The 15,545-nt window shown below is 34.0% G+C and overlaps 3 protein-coding genes across 3 annotated transcripts in view; 2 read left to right on the top strand and 1 right to left on the bottom strand.

Moving 5' to 3' along the window:
- Window positions 1–107: 107 nt before the first annotated feature.
- Window positions 108–4,032, top strand: LOC144855825 (N-acetyltaurine hydrolase-like). Its single transcript, XM_078713767.1, has 8 exons — window positions 108–167; window positions 720–776; window positions 879–1,038; window positions 1,220–1,404; window positions 1,732–1,887; window positions 2,153–2,329; window positions 2,601–2,818; window positions 3,098–4,032. Exons 2-8 carry the CDS (start codon window positions 743–745, stop codon window positions 3,230–3,232), a joined length of 1,065 nt encoding a protein of 354 aa, XP_078569893.1. The 5' UTR covers window positions 108–167; window positions 720–742; the 3' UTR covers window positions 3,233–4,032.
- A 432-nt stretch (window positions 4,033–4,464) lies between these two features.
- LOC144855828 (N-acetyltaurine hydrolase-like) overlaps window positions 4,465–15,545 on the top strand; it is a 64,717-nt gene continuing 53,636 nt past the window's right edge. Inside the window, exons 1-8 of the mRNA XM_078713768.1 lie at window positions 4,465–4,602; window positions 7,056–7,114; window positions 7,287–7,446; window positions 7,624–7,808; window positions 7,896–8,051; window positions 8,740–8,916; window positions 9,336–9,553; window positions 10,140–10,286. Of these exons, the coding sequence (XP_078569894.1) occupies window positions 7,087–7,114; window positions 7,287–7,446; window positions 7,624–7,808; window positions 7,896–8,051; window positions 8,740–8,916; window positions 9,336–9,553; window positions 10,140–10,274 (1,059 nt within the window). The 5' untranslated portion in view covers window positions 4,465–4,602; window positions 7,056–7,086 and the 3' untranslated portion in view covers window positions 10,275–10,286. The remainder of the gene's footprint in view (window positions 4,603–7,055; window positions 7,115–7,286; window positions 7,447–7,623; window positions 7,809–7,895; window positions 8,052–8,739; window positions 8,917–9,335; window positions 9,554–10,139; window positions 10,287–15,545) is intronic.
- Window positions 10,604–15,545, bottom strand: part of LOC144855792 (hepatocyte growth factor receptor-like) — a 38,406-nt gene continuing 33,464 nt past the window's right edge. Inside the window, exons 15-19 of the mRNA XM_078713731.1 lie at window positions 14,244–14,381; window positions 13,538–13,800; window positions 12,834–13,106; window positions 12,575–12,711; window positions 10,604–12,255 (exon numbers count right to left, since the gene is read on the bottom strand). Coding sequence (XP_078569857.1) covers window positions 11,871–12,255; window positions 12,575–12,711; window positions 12,834–13,106; window positions 13,538–13,800; window positions 14,244–14,381 — 1,196 coding nt within the window. The 3' untranslated portion in view covers window positions 10,604–11,870. The remainder of the gene's footprint in view (window positions 12,256–12,574; window positions 12,712–12,833; window positions 13,107–13,537; window positions 13,801–14,243; window positions 14,382–15,545) is intronic.

Raw genomic sequence — 15,545 nt, 5'->3', positions numbered from 1 at the left:
CCAGAAATGTGGCAAATTAACTTGCGAGATACGCAGAATTATAAATGCAGTCAAGGCGTTCCATAGTTGTACGGCAGTTCAGTGAAGCGTGACATCCAGGGACGTAGCACCACCATTCCATTTCTTGCAATACAAGCAAGTTGCAGTGTCGTAAACAATCTTTTGGGGTGAGTTTTAATTGTTTCTAGACCTAGGCTAGTTTAGTAATCAAACTATATTAGGCTGTGATGTTAATAGGCCTAACTGAACTAAATATACTTTTAAATAAAAGCCATTGATCATAAAGTAAATTTATTCCATGACTTAATTAACTTAGCCTAAGTCTTAAAATTAGGCTTATCTGAAAGGACAGATGTTCAGCTCACAGCAGCGGTTGTGCCATGATGGTTGTTACTTGCTGGGTCTAGCTACTCATTTGTTGGTAGGCCTAGCTACAATGTCGCCATCAAGGAGCTTTGCCGACTATAACTGCAGTATCATATATTGGATTGCAATACCCACTTTCATCCATACCATAATACACATAGTAATAGCCAGATATTAAAATAAATTAAAAACAGGACTCCCATCATTTTTTTAAAATCATAATTTCTAATTATGACATTTTTATGGGATATGCTGGTACTAGATAAGTTATGCATGCCTAGTCTACTAGTCGTATGCTAGGCTAGGTCTAGCATAGCATTAATAATTGCATGCAATCTTGATTTTTTTTTCAGTAGTTTCATTTCAACAACAAAAAATGTCAGCTAACCTCAAAGGCAAGATTCAAACAGGTAATTAATAACTTAATTTCATTTATCTTTTCTTCAAATGATATTGTTAACTAAATAATATTTCACATTATAATAAACACTGTCTTAACTATTGCATTGCAGTTTTAGGACCTATTGACCCTTCTACATTGGGTCGAACTTTGACCCATGAACATTTGCATATGACCTATGGCTGCTGTTACGTGGACCCTCGTGCTGAAGATCGTGAAATGATCGATGAGCCAATTGTAATGAAGAATCTTAGTTTTATCAAACATTTTCCGTACGTAACTGGTTTTATTTATTTTATGAATATCAATATATCATTTTTCAATTATTATATTATTATTTATGCATTTAATATAGCGCATTCAGTAGTGCAAATTTGAAGAAAAAAAACTAAATTGTTCCATGTGGCAAAATAAGATAATTTATCATTAATTGTTCATTATATTTTTTTTTAGTTATGCAAATAAAGCCAATTTGGACCTTCACAATGATAAAGATGCCATACTTGAAGAACTTGAATTATTCAAGAAGAAAGGAGGCTCGTGCATCGTTGAAGTTTCTCCAGTTGGGATAGGAAGAGATGTTCAAGTTTTAGCTGATTATTCAAAGAAAACAGGTGTTCAAATAGTGAGCGGCGCAGGTAACATATTATTTAAATTTTGTTTGTAATTAATTATTCATATTCATTATGTATTAAAATTGTTTGTGTCGCTGTTACGTTAATTTAATTTTGTTTGATTAGATTTTTGTGTCTTAAAATTAATACCTCCCACTTCTCCCTCCCCTCTCCTTCTCCCATGCCAAAACCCAACACCCCATGCCAAAAACCCCTCCCCTTCAGATTAACTAAATTCTACACATGATTAAAAGATAGGATGTCATGGTACATATAAATATTGAATACAATTCTACAAACAGGTTCAATTAATTACTATATATCATATCATTAGTTTTATTGTTATTGTAGGCTACTATCTGGCGTGTTCAATGCCGTCCGAGTTAGATAGTATAAAAGAAGAGGAGATTGTTGAAAGCCTAAAATATGAATTGACAGAAGGGGCTGATGGAACGAACATTCAATGCGGAGTGATTGGAGAGGTTGGATGCTCATGGCCATTACATCGTAAGATATTTTTATTGTTAATGTCGACTGCCCAAATATGGTAGTGATATTCCCAAATATGGTAGTGATATGCCCAAATATGGTAGTGATATACACAAATATGGTAGTGATATGACATTGTGTCCATATTATATTACATTTTTTGTCACATAAAGTTTGATAGTGTGGACAGATCTTAAGATATAAGCGTGTATTGTAAAACCATAAATGTTATTAATAACGTCGCTCTTTATCTTGTAATAAAGTTTGACAAATTAATTTTCAGCAAATGAGAAGAAGTCTCTTCGTGCAGCTGGTATCGCCCAATCAGAACTTGGTTGTCCTGTGATCATTCATCCCGGCAGGAGTGAGGGCAAACCAGAAATGGCACCAACAGAACATCTTAGAGTCTTCCAAGAAGCTGGTGGGGTTGCAAGTCACACAGTTATGTCTCACTTAGATCGTAAGTCTACAAATATTAGGAAGATAAGGAGGCAATAATTTGAAGGGCTGGGGAAGGGGGTTGAACACCAGATTTTCTACTGTATCTCCACATATGGAATAATTTGTCTAGATACAGTGTCACATATGTATCACATGATGCCTGTTTCATGATACCATTTTTAAACATAAAATGTCTCTAATCTGTTTTTTTTTCAATAATTAAATGGCTGTTTTATAATAATAAATAATCTAAAAATAGTTAATTTTAAATTTCTCTTCCTTTTCGGAAGGTTGTTGCCAAACAATGGAGACCGTCTTAGAGTTCGCTGAACTTGGTTCTTACCTTGAGTATGACTTCTTTGGAAACGAGTGTTCCTATTATCAAACTGTTCCTTCGATAGACTTCATCTCAGACGCTCAACGCATCAACCTTATTAGGGGTCTGGTTGATGAAGGCTATGCAGATAAAATTGTTATTGCTCATGATGTGCACACAAGGCATCGTTTGGTAGGCTTACAACATTTATGCAAACAACATAAAAGACAACGTTCGGTAGTCTTCACTATCAAACTAGTTCGACAAAAAAGGTGTGATGTGGACAAATATGGTAGTGATATGCCCAAATATGGTAGTCATATGACATCATGTCCATATATGGGCACATCACATTTTGTTATCACATAAAGTTTGATAGTGTAGACAGAGCTTTAGATAGAGATTATTTATTGAGGTTGAAATTATGTAATTTCTTCTCTGACAAAACTATGATACTTTTTATTCTTCTAGATGAAATATGGAGGCCATGGATACAGCCACATTCTGGAAAATGCTGTACCAAAGATGTTGATAAAAGGCATCTCTCAGGAAAATATAGATAAGATACTCATCCACAACCCAAGATCATGGCTGACTTATTTCTGAGTTTCATTGTATTTAAGTTCACTTTTTCTAATCATGGTAACAGTTTGTAGAGGGTGGTTTGATAATTTTTCACATGAAATTGTTTTTAATGCCTTATTTACTTATATGGAATTTCAATATAATGTTTATTTATTTATATAGCGCTTATACAATCAAAAGATTGTCCCAAAGCGCTGAGAGAAAAAACAGAAAGAAATATATTGTATGGTACTGTAAAAACTTTCACTTCCATCTTACGCTATGTCTACACTATCACACTTATAACAAATGTTATGTGCCCATATATGAACACAATGACATCATATCACTACCATATTTGGGCACCTCATACTTTTTTTTGTCAAACTTTGTTTGATAGTGTAGGAGCTTTAGGAAATATTTAATGCAAAAAAATAGTGAGAAATGTCTTGTATTGTATTAGAGTAGAACCTGTCTTTTGGGAAACTCTTAGAGGACACCTCTATTAAAGAAACGGTTAACAAATGAGAGAAAATGTATAACCACCACAAAGGAAATATATGGATACTTTCCTGTGACACGAATGAAGGGAAAGGTCTGGCCAACACAATCCCTATTCATGTAAAACAAACCAGAAGCATTTATATTTTATCTGTACGGTCAACCCCTATTCAGGGGACACTCCTATGATGGGGACACTTTGTCCCCTAAAATCTTTTGATAGTGAACTGGCTTGAAAAAATTACTGATACAGTACTACCTACTACTAATAAAATCTCAAGGAATAAAAAGTTCAACTTTATTGATAATTAGATAATAAATATATGAAATAATTTATATAATTGTGTTTTAATTTATTTTATTCAATGTGTTTCAACGAAACAGAATTGTAAAACAAGTTCAAACAGAAAACAAAATACTCTTGACAATACAAAAAGAATTAATTTGTCCAAAGTGTAGAGAACAAGAAACCCGTCCACTTAAACGACCTTTGATTGGCCGAATATAATAGTTCGACTCTTTTAAGGCCAGTCCCTATTGGTCAATTTTATTGTATTGTTTTAAAAAGTTTTTTTTTAAACACCTCGCGGGAAGTCTGGGCTAAGCTCTCCAAAATCGCCGATATTTAGGCCTAAGTCGATGGTTCTATTGTCTATTTTGTATATTTATCTGAATTGGTAGTTTATCTTCAATAATTCTCAAGTATCAACAAGTGAAACACCCTCAAGTTCAACGTAAGTATTGTATTTTTTCTACCCCGGACTGACCCTTGACTCCTGGAGTTGAGCACACGCACTAACAACAGCCGGCCGGGGACGTCGCGACGTGGTGAGTGTTTCCTGTCATTTCCCCTGCGCTAAATGCCTGATTCGTGAAGGAGGAGGAGGAGGCCACGTTTTTGTACTAGGAAAGTAAGTAATTTAGTTTATTTTATATCATAAACAACAACTATAACTACTACTATAGGCTAGTCTGGAGCTAGGCTACTCAGTCGTAGGCTTACATTAGTTAGGCCTGTATTTACTCTTTTTAGTAGGCCTGTCACAAGGATTGGGTAGAGCCAGTATGTAACTGTAGGCCAACTGTACAGTTTTTAGCTGGATCAATTAATCTATCACTGTTTCACTTTCTGGAAATTCTTACTATGAAGTTCTGTTATTTTACTTTAGTAAAGCGTTGCCACACTACGCAAATAATGGAAGTTAACTTATTAATAAAAACTTGCATCCACATAAGGGTTTACGATGAAATCGGTCGCGTCTGAAATCGGTCGCGTTTGAAATCGGTCGCGATAAAATCAACTTCCGGTATTTTGTATGGCGCGCCGCTAGAGCTATACTTTTGATGAAATCGGTCGCGTTTGAAATCGGTCGCGCTATTTTGTATGGATCGAGCGGGATGCATGCTAGAGCGGGATAAACATTTTTCGTTTATATAGATTTAATTGATATATTTTAGGAACTAGATTATTTATGTGGATATTTTTTACTTGGTTAATAAATATTTATTATCAATCATTAAATTAATTATTTTTTTTTGTATTTCACAGGTCTCGGAGAAGGACTGTGTCTGTTCAAAATGGCCATTTCTAAACACGTTTAAATATTATATTAGGCATAATGTTATATTAGGCATATAATAATTTACCTCTATTTATATGTAGGCCTACTGTAATTAATATATTATATAGAGAATACACGTCTGTCGTGTCTTTTATTATGCAAACAATTACGTAAAAGAGAACAATTATTTATTGAAAAACAATAATTTTTACAATATAGCCCGTAAAGACAGCGTATCCATTTTTATACTTATGCATACTGTGGCAGATTATATCATATCCATGTCGTTAACAACATACTATTCGATCACCTTATTTTTATTTCTATTTTATTTCTATCCGTTATGTAAGATAATATTAAGTGTTTAATGATTATTGTTGAGGCAAATCACGTGTATATTTTTATTTCTAATGTTTAAAATAGTTTTTAGTAAAATGATCATTTATATGCGGATGGTTGAAAAGCGAGTAACTGAAATAACCCCCCACATAAGCCATATCGGAGATGCGCCTTCTATGATCGTGCAGCTGTTTCCTCTAACAATACGTTATTTTACTGACGGGGTTTCCCCTTTTAAAAAAACACGCACTTGTTAGTGTGTCAACTCATGGACAAAACACGTACGATCGTTGTCCATGGCGAGGTAAAGATGACAGTATGATTTATTTTTACCAGCAATTATAACCTGACAATCCCACAAACTGAACGAAAGACATTTGCTGACCGTTCGTTCGCCGTAGCAGGACCCAAAATTTGGAACAGTTTACCAAGTCACATTAAACACTTAGACGACTATAATCAGTTTAAAAAACATTTAAAAGCACTATATTTCAAACAATGTTACGATACTAATTGATGTGAAACGCCGCTGATTATAATTAAATGTTGTATAAATGTGCGCTATACAAGTAATAATAATAATAATAATATATAATTTACGTAGGCTATATACGTCGGCGATACTATAGATTTTAATTTGAATATCTTTTTTTCTTCATTTATAATACAGTAATCATTTAATGTAAATTTAAGTAAGTGTAACTCAGTGTCTCACATTCATACGCCGTTCGTAAATATAGGCCTAAATGTTTAAATATCAGTGCAGATTACCTCTTTGAGAATCGTGTCCACCTTTATTATCCATACATTATTATTCTCACATCAATCATTGTACATCATAGTCCTACTGTAGGCCGGTAGATTGATTTATAACGGCATATTATCTATATATTTTATTAATATCCTAAAATCATACGTAATTGTTTGCATAATAAAAGACACGACAGACGTATATTCTCTATATAATATATTAATTACAGTACATATAAATAGAGGTAAATTATTATATGCCTTATATAATATTATGCCTAATATAATATTTAAACGTGTTTAGAAATGGCCATTTTGAACAGACACAGTCCTTCTCCGAGACCTGTGAAATACAAAAAAAATAAATATTTATTAACCAAATATAAAATATCCACATAAATAATCTAGTTCCTAAAAAATATCAATTAAATATATATAAACGAAAAATGTATATCCCGCTCTAGCATGCATCCCGCTCGATCCATACAAAATAGCGCGACCGATTTCAAACGCGACCGATTTAATCAAAAGTATAGCTCTAGCGGCGCGCCATACAAAATACCGGAAGTTGATTTTATCGCGACCGATTTCAAACGCGACCGATTTCAAGCGCGACCGATTTCATCTGACACCCACATAAGTATAGGCCTATACAATCATTTGGAGTTTGGTCTCTTCTTTGATATTACTTTGTATCGGTTTTTTTTCTCCAGCAATTTGTGAAGGCTCGTCAATAAAGGCAACATGGCAACCAAAGGACAAATTCAAACAGGTAACTATAGGGCTCGTTTAGGCTTAGTTAAGTTATCATCTAAGTTAGGTAAACAAACATACCTGGGTAAATTTACTAAACCTTAATGCACCGTGACTATCATTTGCATTGGACATTACAGTATTTAATTTTATTCAGTATTTCACAAATGCAATTTTTTGGTTTATTTTAGTTTTAGGCCCTGTTGATCCATCAAAATTGAGTCGAACTTTGACCCATGAACATTTGCATATGATGTACAACAGTTGCTACCTTGAACCAGCAGAAGAAAATCAAGAAATGATAAATGCCCCCCTTGTCATGAAAAATCTTAACTTTGTTAAACATTTTCCGTAAGTACACAATAGGAACTTATGCCAACATACAAATGGTACATGCATTTATGTTTGAATCACAGATGTTTTCCATATTTTTACCATTGTCACTGATAATACTTAACTCTTTATAAAACAAAAACATTTACCAATTATGGCCTATTTATAGTGTTTAATTTCTTGTTTTTTTTATAGATATTCAAATAAAGCTAATATTGATCTTCACAATGAAAAAGACGCTATCATTGAAGAACTCGAATTATTCAAGCAGAAAGGAGGGTCGTGCATTGTTGAAGTTACTCCAGTTGGGATCGGAAGAGATGTTCAAGTTTTAGCTGATTATTCAAAGAAAACAGGTGTTCAAATAGTGAGCGGCGCAGGTAACATATTATTTAAATTTTTTTGTAATTAAGTATTCATATATTTATTGTGTATTATGTATTTAAATTAAAGTTTTTATATAATAGGTTACTACTTGGCATGTTCAATGCCTCCTGAAATGAACACCAAGACGGAGGAGGAGGTCGTTGAAGGTCTTAAACATGAATTGACAGAAGGGGCTGATGGAACCGATATCAAATGCGGAGTGATAGGTGAAATTGGCTGCAGCTGGCCTTTACATCGTAAGTTACACTCAAATACACATTATTGGTGAATTTCATAGAGATATAGTAGATCCCCCTCCTTAGACACTACCATTGAGGGGACACTTTGTTGATTGAATTGATTGAAATATATATTTATACTGGGTAACCTCTTCAGTCAAAGACTGGTCTCCCAGAGGGCCCAGTTATGATCAGTGGCTGTGATGTACTAATACACCGGGGTAACCCCCTACTCGTCTCGAAAGATGTACTAGGTTCTTTAAAGTGCACACGAGCTAGATGTGTACACTGGACCTACGGTTTATAGTCCTTATCCGAGAAGACTCGTTCTACCACCAGAACCATGGAGTGAGTGAGTCTCGAACCCCTGCCGATGTTATGGCTATGTAATTACGGTTCCACTGTCTTAACCGCTCGGCCACTCACTCACAAAGATGTGTCCTGGGTTCTATTGCAGTATTAAACTACTACAGAGTCCTACACAACCACAGCTAAGAAAGCGTCATTAGACTGTTTGCATTTATACTTAGCTGTCGCATAGTTTATCCTCTAGTTTAGTTTTGGCCTAATAGTATCTCTATGGTAAATTTGTATTTGCAACATAATAATATTATTAATTCTGTGACAGTTATAGTACTACCACCCAACATTATTTAAGGATATGACTTCATACATTTCTTTACATTACATTTATTATGTTTGACAGCAAATGAAAACAAAGTTCTTCGTGCAGCTGGTATCGTCCAATCAGAACTTGGTTGTCCTGTTATCGTTCATCCTGGCAGGAATGCAGACAAACCAGAAATGGCGCCAACAGAACATCTTAGAGTCTTCCAAGAAGCTGGTGGGGTTGCAAGCCACATGGTCATGTCTCACTTAGACCGTAAGTAATTTCTTGACAAGCAAACTTTAGGTGGCAGATGTAAATAGTCTATGAATAGTTTGTAGAAGTCAGGCCATGCACCTTTTGACAAACTAAATTGGTGTCAGTTTTTGTAATCCTGTATGTGAAACTGCAGATTGACACAATGATGGACTCCAGTTAATTAGTGCATTACAAACGTTTTTTTGGCGCAGTGTGTTGGACATTGGACTATTGATCGTGAATCCAGAGCTTGTCACATTTCTTATACTTGGGCTATCCTCTCTCTACCCAGGTGTACAAATGGTATAGGTCAAAACACAACTACACTGATTACTGGCTGCAACATATGGGAGTATGTTTCCAAAAAATGACCGGGGTGCTATAGAGGGTTTGTGCATTAAGCGTTAAAACATCAACATATTATTATAACTTTTCAGGTTGTTGTCAAACCATTGAGACGGTACTAGAATTTGCCAAACATGGCTCCTATTTGGAATATGATTTGTTTGGGTTTGAGTGCAGTTACTTCCAAGTAAAACCCAAGATAGACTACATATCAGACGCTCAACGCATCAACCTTATTAAAGGTCTGGTAGATGAAGGCTATGCAGATAAAATTGTTATTGCTCATGACATTCATACAAGACACCGATTGGTTAGGATTATTTGTTTTTGTTTTAAATATTGTAGCTTATTCTCTGTATCTATAATTTGTCCAGTATTAAAGCCAAATATTGTATATAAAATGTCTCATGTTTATCACATGTGACAACTGTATCATAGGCAATAAGCATAACCTAAACATAATATAGGTGCCATATGATACATATGTGACACTGTATTACAGAATGTTCCTGTTATATTGAGCAGATGCCATATGTGGAGATACAGTACAGGGGGTGAGGCTTGACTAGGAATTTACTTTAATGGTCTTTCACAACTGTTCCGGCAAGCGCTTATCGATGTATAGCCGCGTGGAGCGTCGTGAAAATGAAACCTTGACGTTCGATTTGATTTGCCAGTGCCGTATCAAAACAATGCCTGAACAGGTGTGAAAGACCCTTTAGTCATGAGCTTGAGATAAAATATAAATGTAGAATTGGATCATGTGAAATTGTTCACAACAAACTAAATCACTGCCGACTGTACTAACTGACTTCGCACAGTATTTGTGTTATCAATTTTGTCTTATTAATTAGAAAAATGTACCAGTGCTAACTCAATAATTTTGTGTTATTCAGTTGAAATATGGAGGCCATGGATACAGCCACATACTGGAGAATGCTGTACCAAAGATGTTGATAAAAGGCATCTCTCAGGAGGATATAGATAAGATACTCATCCACAACCCAAGATTATGGCTGACTTATTTTTAAAAGTTGGAATTGGTTAGTGAGTTACATGGTCCGGTGAATCATCGACCAAATCTTTTTAGAAAAAATGTCTTCCTTTTGTAAAAAATAATAAATGTATACATTACATCCAACGAGTGCCTGTTTAGTTCTTAACACAATGAAGACATGCCTTTGAAATAACTATGCAACTTTTTAGTCATTTTGGCCGTATTTATATGCTTATATATGCTGAGAGGGAAAGGTCATTTGCTCCTGAGACATTTCAGAAGTAAATTATTTGTTTTAAGTTTGTAATAATATATGAACATCAATTTAAAATATTTGTATTTTTATTCAACAATAGGAATGTAATCTAATACATTGGTATATCATTTCTACAACATTTTAGTATTTAGGCTGTGATCAATATACTGTACTAAGGGCATGTTTAGATGGCAGTAATTACATTGAACTAGCTAAATAAGTAGCTTTTGTAGCCCCCATCGTATTTAGTATAAAATGCAAAGAAACTCTTAAGCCGCCCAGCAGCAATGATGCGAGAAATATAGCTATGAAACGGTAAAAATGACAAAATGTGTGTGTGGAAAAATTGTCTCCAAATGAGTCAATTTATCTACAGGTAAGATAAGCAAACGGGGTATGCACACATTATTTACATTGATCACACATATTACAATATTCTTGAATGTCATGCTGCACTATTTTTTTGCTCATTAAAAGTTGCTTAATATACCACATGAGCTGAGGCTACCATGGGACTGGAGGACCTAATTAAATTATTTCCCCCATTTACAGGAGACAGTATTAAAATTACTACACATAACATTTACATAAATTAACATGAATATTAATGCAAATCGGTAAAAAAATATTTGTATATAGTTTATGTACATAATATACAATATTGTTTTACTATCTATCTTATAAAGTTCTATACAATATATTAATATTTCATACTATAGTATATAATACTTTTAAGGATTGTTTCCAAATTCACTTTTTGTTTCTAAAAAATCTTAGCATTTCTTACTGTATTATCAGCAAAATAAACTCGTTTTTTTTATGTAACTAACAAATTATTTTACTACAAATATTCCCCAAAAGGGGGTTCAGTATTTAATTTTATAAACAATATTTTAAGGCTGCAGCAACTATGTTAATTACTGCAGCAATTGCAGTAAATTAATATTGGCAAGCATTTAATTAAGTAGTGTATATAATATGATATAAGGTTTACAGTAGTTTCATATATGAATGGATGTCCAATGTTAATATGACAATTTAATAGAAATGAAAAGTGGTCTGTAACTTGGTGCTTGCCTTCTAATCTTAAGGTCATTGGTTCAAGCAGTTGTACAGTACCTAGATTTTTCAGTACTATAGTAATTTCTATGCCTTATTGGATTTGTTAGATTCACATTCAAAGAGTCAGTGGCTAGTGAATAAGTTGCTAGTAAAAATAGATTTTCATCTGTAATATTAATATATAGCATATTATGTAATATGTGATAAAGTAATTTACATAAATAACTTTTTAAGATTTCCTTTTTAAGGGATCTGTTTATATTGTTACAAAACAGCATTGATATTGTAGGGCATGTAGACCTAGCAACTAGTTCACACCTGTGGAGAAACCTGAAGGTACCCTTGTACGTCTTCCTGTATAGCTTCTGCTTTACTGCTCTTTCTTTGTGCGGCTGGGATCTTTGGAAAAATAGGAGTCTCCACATACGGCGTCGGGGCTAATTCTTCCTCGCTCCTTGCTCCTGCCATTGTCATGTACCCATCAGGTATGAAAGATGGCTGGGCTAACGGATCATTTTGAGTTGCTAGAGTGTAAGATTCATTGCGTGGCACGTTGACATTAACATACACGTATGTATCTTTGGTTGTTGGGGATGCTGGACTTGACTCGAGAATGATGGCTAGTTTTTTGGAAAGTTCTTCAAAGTTCGGTCTACCTTGAGGACTGAATCCCCAACACTGTTGCATAACATGATACCTAAAAACAAAGAGATCACCTACATTAATAAATATCTCCAGTTTCTTTCAAAAGTACGCCCTTGATGGAGTATTGCTTAAACAGAATCTAAAGTTTGAATTCAGTAATACAGTAGAACCACTATTAAAAGCAAGCCTTCATTCATAACCAAACAAGTCTCTCCTTAACACGGGTATCCCCTGACATGATCTGTAGTCCCACTGTTGCATTCAATTGAACAGTTTTTTGTTACAACCTCTCATGCAACCTAGCCTGAAATTACACTCACAGCTCCTAGGTAGCTATGTAGAAAACAAATATTTGTTTGCCTAATACTTACACTTCGTCAGGGCAGAATTGAGGCTGTGGAAGACGGCGACCTTGTGCAAGGAATCTACCTATGTCCCAGTTATCTACAGCTGGATAAGGTGTGATGCCTCTTGTCAGTAGCTCCCATAAGACAACACCAAATGACCACTAAATAAATGAAAATAGTTAGTTGGACTGAACAATTTTGCATTTGTGCTGATAGACAACAAATAGACATGCATGATTGACCATGCTTATAGTCAATTTTGATAATAATATCCTATACTTACAACATCAGTCTTTGTGTTGTAGATATTCCTTTCCAGGCATTCCAGCGCCATCCACCTAACTGGCAGTTTGGCATTCTTATCTTTGGCACTGTAGTAGTCTCGTTCGTATATATCTCGAGAAAGTCCAAAATCTGCTACTTTAACTGTAAGCGTCTCGTCCAACATGCAGTTTCTAGCTGCAAGATCTCGGTGGACGAATTTTAAACCGGTTAGGTAGGACATCCCACGAGCGATGTGCAAACCAAATGTTAGAAGTTCACGTGCTGTTAAGTCCTAATAAAAAGAAACAAGATTATGTTAATTTTTGGTCGTAAACTGCGTTTAGGCATTCCAGACGCCAACATCTTTTGGTAATAACTAGAATGAAATTTGCTAGATTCTTTTCATAGACAATTGATGTTATTTTTACCATTGTTACATAACAATACATATTGACACACATTAGGATAGATATTGATTGTATTTTTAGAATTAGCAATACTTTTAGTACGAATTGGTGAAACAGTGTGGTGATTCCGTTTCGGACTCTTTTTTGTTGTCTAGCTAGGTCAATTTGTTTGGTTTGTTTAGCTTTTTCCTGGTAATCTTTTTTTTTTCTTTCACCCTACACTAAAAGGCATTGAGATGAAATTGTTTGTAGAACGCACTATACAAACATAAACATTATTAGTTGACTTTTTTTTCAAAACGCAAAGAAAACTTACATAAACAGGATCCCGAATGTACATTAAAAGATCTCCGTGTTTCATAAACGGGAGAATGACCAGCGGTATACCCTCTTTGTTGATACAGACTCCAATTAATGCGAGAACATTCTCGTGCTTGAAATCCTTCATTATCATACCCTCCTCCAAGAAGTGTACCATCTCTGTCTGAGAACTGCCAGGCAAAAGGCATTTGATGGCAATGTCGTTTACCTGTCCAGACTGAGTCTTGTGAGAGCCTTGGTACACACTTCCAAAATGACCTGGAAAAAAGAATTTGTAATTAATTACGAGGTTATTAATCAACTTTTTTGTTTGTTTATTGTTGTACAAATTATACTGGTTTTTCATATACTTTTAATTGTATGATAATAAAGACTTAAGCTCTGTCCACACTATCAAACTAGTTTGACAAAAAAAGTGTGATGTGGCCAAATATGATAGTGATATCAATATGACATCATCACATATTTTTGTCACATAAAGTTTGATAGTGTAGACCAATCCAAATTCTTACACCATTTTGTTCTGTAAAACTTGATCATATGATCATTGAATATACTTTTTGGAATCCATATACTTGGCGGTTTGACTATCCGATTTTTTGTTTGACAATTATGTCAGAGTTTAACAAAACATCTGACTCATATTAAGTTATTTTATTAGTTATTTTAAATAGGACAAAAGTTATTCCCGGTTAATTTACCCTTTCCTATAAGGCTTTCAATTACAAAATTATCCTCTGGTATCATAATTTCATCAATTTGTAATCTCATCTCCGCACTTATTACCGACAGTAACGACTTGTTCTCACGTTGACGGAAAGACGGGTTCTCTGTATACGCTGAAAAGATAAATACATAATTATAAATAACTCTAACCATCCGTTGGGACACATGTTAATGGGATAGTCTCCTGTTAAACAAATGAAGGGCAAGTTTAAACACTACGACCAATCCTCCTTATTCAGGAGACTCCCTTATTAAGGGCAAATGTTGAATGGACAATTTATAATAAATAGAAATAGAAAAGATTTGATTTTTTATGTGCAGCATATCATAGCAAATTTATTTAAAATTAAAGAATTATATATTATGATGTAATCATCAACCACAAAAATGAAAGTATATAATAAAACAGTGATAAAAAAGTACTAACTGGATGGACAGAGATACAACGTGAATAAAAAACTAAATATAAACCAAGAGAGAAATGCCAACGCATTCAAAAAAACAAAGTAAAAAAATACCTTAAAAAATACAAAAACTATAAAAACTTTGATTTGGTACGGCTAATAACATATCCTTCATTCTCAAATTTATCTATACTTTTTGAAAATTGTTTTAAAAAAAAGAGTGTTTGTTATTATAAATATTTAAATAGCGCCACTTTCCTCCAATGCCCTTTGAATCAGGCATAGCAATAAAGTTACACCCATTAGCAACACGATACGTACGTTTACTAGAAATGGCGTCAATTGGGTGCGACTGCAAGTTCAAGCTACGTCTGCAGGCAACATTAATGTAATAAAACATACTAATTACGGCAATTAACACCACTTTACAACATTATCTAATATCACATACAAAACATCACTGCAAACATTCAGGTCATTAAAAAATGTTATGAGTGGGTCAAGTTTCTTTATTACAACTTTCTTTGAACCGTTTATTGGAAATTATAAAAAATGATATTACATGTACAAAAGTCAATGTTAGTTGTAGGTTTAACCTGTTTAGATTGTTGACAGAAAGAGACATTACTGTAGGTATTTGTCAGATAGAGAACCAAAGGACCAACAATGTAATTCTTAAATATCCTATTTTCATCTCCACAGAAGCAGAGCTTATACCACAAACTGAAATTAATATTAATACATACATACATACATACATACAACATAAAATATCAACAAATACTTAAATAAACAAATACATAGATAAATCAAATTATTAATAATAAGAATGAATTATTATATGCAGTGCAATTAAAGAACATAAAATTTAAT

This window comes from Antedon bifida, chromosome 11 (genome assembly GCF_963402885.1).
Source record: "Antedon bifida chromosome 11, ecAntBifi1.1, whole genome shotgun sequence".
Taxonomy (NCBI): domain Eukaryota; kingdom Metazoa; phylum Echinodermata; class Crinoidea; order Comatulida; family Antedonidae; genus Antedon; species Antedon bifida.
Note: the sequence above shows the minus strand (reverse complement) of the source record. Positions and strands in the feature narration are given on the sequence as shown.

Bases quoted from the DNA above. Each gene is read 5' to 3' on its own strand.
- LOC144855825 (XM_078713767.1), top strand. From the start codon at position 743: ATGTCAGCTAACCTCAAAGGCAAGATTCAAACAG. The intron at 1,405-1,731 runs GTAACATATTAT...TTGTTATTGTAG, and splicing joins TCAAATAGTGAGCGGCGCAG to GCTACTATCTGGCGTGTTCA. The intron at 1,888-2,152 runs GTAAGATATTTT...ATTAATTTTCAG, and splicing joins ATGCTCATGGCCATTACATC to CAAATGAGAAGAAGTCTCTT.